The sequence below is a fragment of the Acomys russatus genome, chromosome 1 (assembly GCF_903995435.1).
Source record: "Acomys russatus chromosome 1, mAcoRus1.1, whole genome shotgun sequence".
Lineage (NCBI taxonomy): Eukaryota > Metazoa > Chordata > Mammalia > Rodentia > Muridae > Acomys > Acomys russatus.
In genome coordinates, this window is record NC_067137.1 from 121,099,408 (window position 1) to 121,108,806 (window position 9,399).

At 50.7% G+C, this 9,399-nt stretch overlaps 1 gene segment (V, D, J or C); it reads right to left on the minus strand.

Moving 5' to 3' along the window:
- Positions 1 to 6,479: 6,479 nt before the first annotated feature.
- LOC127195197 (Ig alpha chain C region-like) lies at positions 6,480 to 8,045 on the minus strand. The segment is given in 3 exon segments: positions 6,480 to 6,919; positions 7,123 to 7,482; positions 7,688 to 8,045. Coding segments are annotated over 3 exon segments (1,113 nt in total).
- Between the last annotated feature and the right edge of the window lie 1,354 nt (positions 8,046 to 9,399).

A 9,399-nucleotide genomic window follows, 5' to 3' on the forward strand; every position in this document is an offset into this window, starting at 1 on the left:
AGGTGTGCGCCACCACACCTGGCGAAATAGTGAATTTTTAAAGACTGTCACTTACCCTGAGAGATTTCAATTTCCAAATGGCCTCTGACTCCATTTTGAAGATGGAGGAAGACAAAGCACCTTAGTGGATATGTAAATAGTATCACCTGCCCAGAACCTTCCATAAGGCACAGAATGATAAACAACTTACCCTTAAATAAGGTGTCACCCTATACATTTGTCAAAGATGATTGAGACTATAGGAACACACAGGATATTTAGAACCATCTGAGGAGAACCGGGCCTGAAAACTCATCATCCACACTTAACTAAAGAGAGGTGCCACACCGTCACTCTAACCCACAAAGAGGAGGGCATTTAACATTGTGATGGCAATGACCTCGCTAGCCTGTCGTTTGATTGCCTGGCATACACATCAAGAGATCTAGAGGCAGAGAGCCCCTGGGTGTACCAGAGCCTTCAGTTTGGCTCAGTACACACTGTTGTCATGGTTTATTGTATCACATCTGACTGTCCATTCACTAGTCAGCTTTCTGTCCATCGGCTGTACGGTCTGCAGCGTCCTGCAGGCTGCATCTGTACTCGAATCAACCCTGAGCCTCAGTTTGGCTTTGCTCTTACAGCTTGACTCTACAAGGAGTCTCTCCTGGGGTCTCTAGCTGACTGCCAGCATCGATTACATTCTGTTCTATTCTATTGACACTCCCGTTTTCTGAAGAAAATTTCTTGCTGTCCTTGTCAGCGTTCTGCATGCTTATCATGAATCCAGGGGACTGTTCTCATCGTCTAGAACCAACTGCAGTCTGGGAAGCATTCAGGGAGGTCATGTGCAGTGAGGGACCTGCTTGCCCATCCGCATGTACACTCTGCACTCTGAATCACCAGTCGCCTGCTGAGCTGACTGTTCTAGCTGTCTGCCAGAATAGCCTGTGTGGCTTTGGGTGATGATGGCTGACCTCAAGCTGCCCTTTGTTGACCTTGGCTGACACTGCTTGACTCTGGATGACCCTGGGAGCACCATACTTCATCTTAATTAGACTTGTTCTAGTCATTGTAGCAGAACATGGCCTCACTAAGGCCTGATGGCGGATAGCCCTGGCTAGCCTTGAGGGACAGGGCCTCCTCAGTCGCTGGCAGGGCTGCCATGGCTCCAACCCCTCCTCCAGGCCCCAGGCCCACCTGGCCATGTCCACTGTGGTGTGTGATTCTCAGAACAGTAGTTCTGGTTTGGGGCACCTGGCTGAGATAGGGTCGTGATGACTCAGCTACCCTCAGCTCTCAGAGCTATTTTGAGTGTTTCAGCAGGTGACAAACAACAGAGGCTTCAGAAGAAAGAAAAACAACAGCTACTCTCATGGCCATCCCTGCCCTACCCCCACAGCTGTACTGCAAACCTGCACAGTGCTGACCCAGATCTGTAGACCCCAGGGCCAGAGGCTCCAGCTCGCCTGGACATGCTTTGTTTCCATTCACTTCCTCTGAGCCTGGGAAAGGCACATGAGCAAAGGGGTCACTGTCCCACTTGCATCCCAGTGTATGGACACTGTTGTGGGGGGCTCTGGAGTCTGTCCTAGACCATGCAGAGATCTTGCTGAGAATGAAGCTAGGGATGGCAAAGGGACTTCTTGTAAAATACCACTGTGGTCTTGAGCCTTGGGCTTCTGACAAATGGATGTAAATTGAGAACCTAGGTCCAGAACCAGTGTTGGTAGGCAGAATTTGCGGCTAAAAGTTAGGCTTAAAAGTCAGTGTTGAGGACCAGGGCCCAGTGACTAAGTCAAGGCCATTGACCAGTACAGGACCTGGTTATTAGAACCAGTATCTAGGACCATGGCCCAGGGTCCATGATCAGAACTCAGTGATGTGGGCCAAGGTCAAATGATCAGGATCTACGTCCAGTGTCCATACCCAGTCCATACTGTCAACTAGAGTCAAATGCCCAGGACCAAGTCAAAGACCTAGTGACCAGAACTAGGGCTCAGTCTGGTGAGAAGAACCCAAGCATACTGCTCAAGAGCAGAGCTCCGTGATAAGGGCCAGGGATCAGTAATGAGGACCAAGGATGAGTCATGAGGCCCAGAGATCAGTGATGAGGCCCAGGGATCAGTGATGAGGCCCAGGGATCAGTGATGAGGCCCAGGGATCAGTGATGAGGATCAAAGCTCAGTAATGAGGATCAGGGCTTAGTGATAAGGGCTAGGGATCAGTGATGAGGACCAGGGATCAGTGATGAGGATCATGGATCAGTGATAAAGACCAGGGCTCAGTGATGAGGACCAGGGCTCAATGATAAGAATTAGGGTACAGTGATGAGGACCAGGGCTCAGTGATGAAGATCATGGTCAGTGATAAGGATCAGGGCTCAGTGATGAGGAACAGAGACCCACTGATCAGTACTGAATCTGGTGATAGGAACCTAGGAACACTGTTGGTCACAGGTGCCTCAATAGAGAGATAAACTCACCAAGATACTAAGCCTTTATTTTTCGAAGGAGCAGAGGGGTTCAGCCTTCTTGGAAAAGACTGACTCTAGCTAGCTCACTCCAGTTACTTTATTCAGTCATTCATTACACGAGATTAATTGGGGCTGGGAAAGGTTCCAAGTACCAAAGTAATCTTGCCCTTACTGCTTGTGGGGGCAGATGAACCACAGAATCTCAATCCCTTTTTACCGTGGCTAGGCACAATCAAAAGTACGAACTTCAGGCTTGCTAGGAGTATCTTAGGACCAAGGTCTGTGCAGCTGCAAGCTCTCAGGTAGCATCAGGTGCAGACTTTCCATGCAAACAACACTTCTTCAAGGTCCAAACAGGCTGAAAACAATTTCTCAGCTTTTATTGATCAACCCAGAGAAAGCAAAGGCTTTGCTGAAACATTTCACTTAAAGCAGACACAAAGGCATCCCTATCCATCCCACTACACATCGTTTAGAAACAGGGCTTAGTGATCAGGATCAGGATCAGGATCAGGGGTTAGCTCAGGACTCAGTGACTAGTACCATGGGCCACTGATCAGGAACAGGAACTAGTGATTGGATTCGTCGTTAGTGATCAAGACCAATGGTCAGTGGTCTGGACTAGGGCTCAGCGATGAGGACCAGAACCAGTGATCATGACCAGGATTCAGTGATCTGGACTAGGCTAGGTGAGTGGACCTGGAATCAGAGATCAGGGCTAGGATTCAGTGATGCTGAGGACCAATGACAAGTGATTAGAACGAGGGCTCAGGACAAGGGATCAGTGGACAAGGACCAGGGCCTGATGATGATGACTCAGTGATCAGCATTAGGGTTCAGTTACCAAAATTAGGGCTTAGTGATCAGGACCACGGTTTGTTGTTTGGTGAAAAGCACCAGGGCCAAGTGTTTAGAAATCAGGTCCAGAGATCAAGCTTAATGACCTGGTACTGGATTTGAAGATGCCACAAATACCATCTCTTGATGAAGCCACATAATAAGTCCATGTCACGTCTCAGACATTAGACAATGGGCACCCTGTGTTTGCCCTGCTCAACACCCTCACAGTCTAGGATGTAAGCATACTGATTTAATATGGTATCTCCACACTTTCCCTGGACCCCTTCTATCCCTTAGTTAATGCTTGTCTTTGAGAGTAAGAAATTGTGCTTTTTGCATCAATTTATTGCTCAGAAAAGTATGTGAGTGAGAGTGGGAAGTTGTCACATAGGTCTTCACTCTGAAACGTAGAGAATCTTCTCCAAATGTCGCCCCTGCAAAAACAAGATGATCAGACAGAGGGGATCCTGGAGTTGGGAGATATTTTCGCTTTTGCCCCAGTCCTAGCCCTGGGTTGTGGAAGACTGGGTCAAATCCGGGGAGTGCTGTCACCATAGACTCCTACTCCCTTAATGTCTGTGAAGGGTTGCAAGGCCAGAAGTGAATCCTGAATGCCCCTGCCCCAACCCTGTAACCCACCATCTCCGTGACTGCCACACATGCTGGTTCCTGGTCAGTAGTGGGGGATCTCTTTGCTGCCAAATGGGCCTCGCACAGTTGTAACAGTGAGTGCTGCACTGTAGAACAGGCTCAGTAGGAAGAGGGTGAGGAAGGTCACCGTGGTGGGCCACAGGCTAGCACCTGGGGCCTCTTCCTCCAGGATGTCTTGTGACCGGTCCAGTAGCACACAGGGAAACGACTCTCGACGTTCTGTAAGACATAGATGACCTTCTAGACCCAAATCCATGGGGACTGGGGCTCAGGCCTAAGGCCTCCCTTTCTATGCCTCCTTGGGCTTTGGGGACAGTGGTGGTGGGGGCTCCTTATGTTAGGGATAAGGAGGAGGCAAGGCCTAAGATAAGGGGATTGAATTCTTGTAGTTCTTGAGATGCCCTCCAAGACCCATCTCTCTCAGGGGACCCCAATTAGAGAACCGGCATGGCGAGAGTGTTGTTTCTGTCTTTGTGGGCTCTAAGAACAGTCTGAGCCCAAGGCTACCTGGGTCTCAGTTCTCTTTAGATATTTAGCAGTACCTTGCTAAGCCCCAGTTTTTAGGTTAAGCTTAGCCTGGGCACTAGAGTTGGACAAGACCAGACACCCTCAAAAAGGTACAGGTGTACATGATTTCAAGGGCCGAGCATGTGACCAGAGGACTCTGTTGCATTATTAAGAACTATGACTGGGAGACCAGCCAACAGGTAAAGGCGTCCAGTACAGACAACCCTGCTGTCCTCAGGGTCCCAGTGCATAGAACTTTCATGCTAAGTGGAAGTAGGAACTGTTTGTCACATGCTGATGGAGTCATCCACTCATATCCCTGTCATCGTGCCCATCCATCAATCCTTCCACCATCCCAGTCACTCATCTGTGTATCATCCTCTTACCCATCCTCCAGCCACTCACTCATCTACTCACCCAGCCCCCCAGCCTCTCTCCTGACCACTGTGATCTTGTGCCTTCATGCCTGCTCTGCCTTTTCGGGTTCCATCTTTTATCTACTGCCTCCTCCTTAGTCGACGTCCCTGTTATGTGCCAGGCCTTGGACTCCATGGGTGGCTATAGTACTTTTCTGGGTCAGGTCTGCTGCCCTTGCCAATTTCAGGGAACTGGACTTTCAAGGGGAGAGTGTCCAAGGTGTGTGTGTGGGCCTTTACTCCACTGTTGCTCTGAGAGCAGAGGGAAGTTATTAGAAATCAGGCCCCTGGAGAGGTTCTGAAGGCCTGAGAGACAGGAGCAGGGGCCCCACTGCCCTCTTGTGGGCATCCTAGGGCCAAGTATACCCAGGTATAGAACTTTGTCTTCTTGGGGTGCCCATGTAGAAGGCCCATGTAGGAGAGGTCTCTATGGCCTGCTCCTGCTCCTTCCCAGATTTCCCCCTACCCTGGTTGTGGTTTGTTATAATCTGGCTCAGGGTGGGAAGGGAGGTTTAACTTAAAAAGGACAGGCAGGGTGAAGGGGCCATCTGGAGGGGCCTATAGTCATGTCCATGAGTTGTGTGTAGTTCTCAGAGTTGGTTCTGGGAATTCTACTGGGGGCTTTCGAGTGGACTCCCTTGCTTTCCAGAAGCTGGGTGTGGACTGTGAACTTTGTCTTCCTCCAGGGTTCAGGTCTGTGTGAGAGTGCAAATGTGTGTGTGTGTGTGTGTGTGTGTGTGTGTGTGTATGTGCATGTGTGTGTGCACACATATATGCCCATGTGCAGGTATGCAGAGTGGGTGCTGTTGGGGGCTGTCTGTGCATGTTATATCTCTTTCCCATATGAGTCAGTAGTCACCCTGCATGACTGGCCCATTGAGGGTGGGTGGCATCTTCTTTTTCCCAGTGCCCCTTGGATTCAGCCCTTCTTTTCTTCACTGTCCCTGTTGTGACCCCCAGATGGCACCAGCCTCGATCTTGCTACTCTCTTGCCCCTTTGACTCCTTGCTAGATCCAGAAGCTGCAATTTAATACACAAACGACCATACCACCCGCCTCTCAGACTGTATCTGCAGCAGCCTGTGGCTCCTGGCACTCCCCCCTGAGCTTTACCTGTTTTGTCTGAGTCTGTTAATCTCCTATTTCCTCCCCAGCTTATCCTTGCCTCCCATTTACTGCACATTCACACGATGGGCACACACCCTCGTAGGCGCACACACACACACACACACACACACACACACACACATTTCCACCAACAGGAGCACACACAGAGGTACACATGCTCACAGGGACACAGATATACTCAGGCTTACAGGCATATACGTGTGCACTCATACCCATATATGTTCTTATATACTCATGGGCACACACAAACTCACTCCTCCCTCTAAGGCACATGTACCCACATCCATAAGCACTCACTGGTACATATACATGCACACACATACACTTTAGGCATGAAGGGCCTTCAAACTCTCTGAGGCCTCACAGGCTCAGTGGGGGGGGGGTGTGCCCCTCCCTCCCTGGGCTCTGACCCTTTCTAGTGTTCTATAGACCCTAAAGATGACATGATGGACGGGCACTGGATGCAAGTGCAGGGATACATTGATGAGCACAGAGTTTATTTAAAGAATAGAGGCAGGTAGGGTGGCTCAGTAGCAGACGCCATCTGCCTCTGACATAATCACAGACACGTTGACGTTGGTGGGTTTACCCGACTGACGGTCGATGGTCTTCTGGGTGAATTTCATGGGCAGGGCCTCGTGGCCCACCGTGCAGGTGTACTGGTCACCCTGTCTCCAGCTTTCTGCTGACACACGCAGAACACTGGTCACTGAGTAGGTGGAGGGGCCTTCGTTTGGCTCCTTCAAGGGTTCGTACACTAGGTAGCTTTCAGTGGGTAGTTCCTGGTTTCCATGCTGCCAACGTATTAGCACGTCTTTAGGGTTAAATCCTCGCACCAGGCATGTCAGGGACACCATCTCATTTAGGGCCAGCTCCTCCGACGGCGGCGGCAGCAGGTGGACCTGAGGTGGGAAGGTGTTCTCTGGAAGGTAAAGAGAAGAGATATGGTTCAGAGAAGAAGGGCAAAGATTTTCTTGCCTTTCCCTCCTTGGCAGCTCCTCAGATAGCCCCAGTTTCCCTCTGTGACATAAAGGTGGGAGCAGTTGAGCATCTGTATTTGAGGGAGGGGGCAGCCATGTAGGCATGAAGTGTCACACGATGTCCCAGGGGTGCATCTGGGCCTACCTGTGACTTTGGCAATTGTGCCACTTAAGGTCCCAGCCTCAGGGTGAGTGACTGTGCACGTGAAGGTCTCCGCATTGTTCCATTGCTCAGCGGCACCTGGCAGAATGCTGGACACACTGTAGCAGCCACAGGAGTCCTGCACAGGGGCCTTCTGCACTGCATCCTTCCCAGTGCTGGGCTTCCAGGTAAAAACGGCTCCTTCAGGCTTTCTCAGGCCACCCAGGGTACATGTGATGCTGGCATCTGAACCCAGGAGCAGATCCTCAAGAGCTGGCTGGATCAGTGACAGGTGGGCATGGCAGTTTGGGGAACAGTCTGGTATAAATGAGAAGTTTAAGCAGATCAGTATATTTTCTCTTTCTCTTTGCTATCCCCTCTTCTCTGGATGTCCTGAGGCCTCAGATCCTCCTGGCCTGTCCACACCCCCGCCCTTCCCCATAGGCTGGCCAGGCAGGCCACTCTGGAGGCTTCCAAGGTTCTCTGTGGTGATGTGCTTCAGAGGGGAATATGGGTCCTGGTACCAGGTTAGGATAGGACTTACCCCACTCCTAGGTCACCCTCTCACCTGTGTCAGATGGGCAGGGCACTTCCATGGTTTGGACAGGGCTAGAGTTGTGCTGTACGGAGCATGTCACAGATGTTTCATTTGGGCACTTTTCAGCTGGCAGGGTCAACTGGCTGCTCATGGTGTACCGGCCCCCAGAGCCCAGGACAGGTGGGAAGTTTATGGTGGTTACATCATCCCCACTCTTGTCCCAGGTCACTTTCATAGTTCCAGATGGGAAGTAATCCTTAATCAGGCAACCCATTATCACTGGGTCGCTTGACACCGACAGTGGGAGGCTCAGTGGGTAGATGGTGGGATTTCTTGGTGACTCTGGAACGTAGGACATGAGTGAGATAGTAGTCTTCACATTGTCCATCCTGAGACAATTTCTAGAAAAAAGACCATGCCTTTCTCTTTTTTACGTAGGAGAACCTAGCTCAGTATCATGTACCTGCTGTATCATGTACCTGCAGTTGGATCTGACCTGCAGGCAGTCTTTTATAAGTACCTGGCCAAATGCTTCTAGTAGGTCTTTGTACATACTGTAAGTGTGTACTATGCTATTGAGCAGTCTGGCACCCCAGATTTCTGAGCTTCACTCCTGTTTGGGCAGTGGATACAGCCACGTTCTCAGTCCCAGGGTTTGGAGGACCATACTGGTGGGTCTGGGCAGGGATGGCAACCTGAGAGTGCAGCTCAGCCAGCACAGGGTAGATGTAGCCAGGGAAGAGCTGGCTTGAAAGCTACCCCGAGGGGTTGGGAAGAAGGCCATTTTGTTGTGTTTCCACCTTACACTTGCCTTGTTAGTGCTTCAGACCTATCTCATCCCCCCCACTCCAGCATCCCTGCCAATCGGCCCAGCAAGCAGTAGACTCTCAAGACCAGAGGTTTAAATCTGAGCATTGGCTCTGCCCATGTAGGCACCATCTACAAGCACATTTGACTTTCCACCAGGTAATCGCGGGAAGGAGAAGAGGGCATGAGAAACAGACACTGAGTTTCATGGCCTCCATTCATAGAAAACAAGCAGAGGCACCTAGCTGGACCCATAAAACAAGAGGTGATCCACATTTAGTCCAAAGTCTTTCAGTTATCTCAGCACTGAGTTTAACAAGCCAGCAAAACTCAGATTGGAACTGCAAATAATTCAAGCCAGGCTAACTCATCCCAGTGCAGCTCACAGTCAAGCCTAGTTCAGCCAGTCTAATTTATGATAGCTCATCTTCATCAGCCAAGCCCAGTTTAGCCTAATCCCAGCCTAGCTCTGCCTATCTGAGCCTAACTCAGCCCATCCCAGGCTAACTCAGTATAGCGCAGCCTAACTCAGCCCATCCCAGCTCAGTCTAACTCAGCCTGTTCCAACCCAACCTGACTCAGCCCATCCCAGCTCAGACTAACTCAGCCCATCCCAATTCAGTCTGACTCAGCCCATTCCAACCTAACTCAGGCCATCCCAGCCTATCTCAACCCATCCCAGCTCACCATGACTCAGCCCATCCCAGCCTAACTCAGTTCAGGCCAACTCAGTTCAGCAAGCCCATCCCATTTCAGCCTAACTCAGCCCATTTCAGCCTAACTCAGCCCGTCCCAGCTCAGTCTAACTCAGTCCGTTCCAACTCAAACCTGACTCAGCCCATCCCAGCTCAGCCTAACTCAGCCTATCCCAGCCTAACTCAGCCCATTCCAGCTCAGCATGACTCATCTTATCTCAGCCTGACTCAGCCCACCCC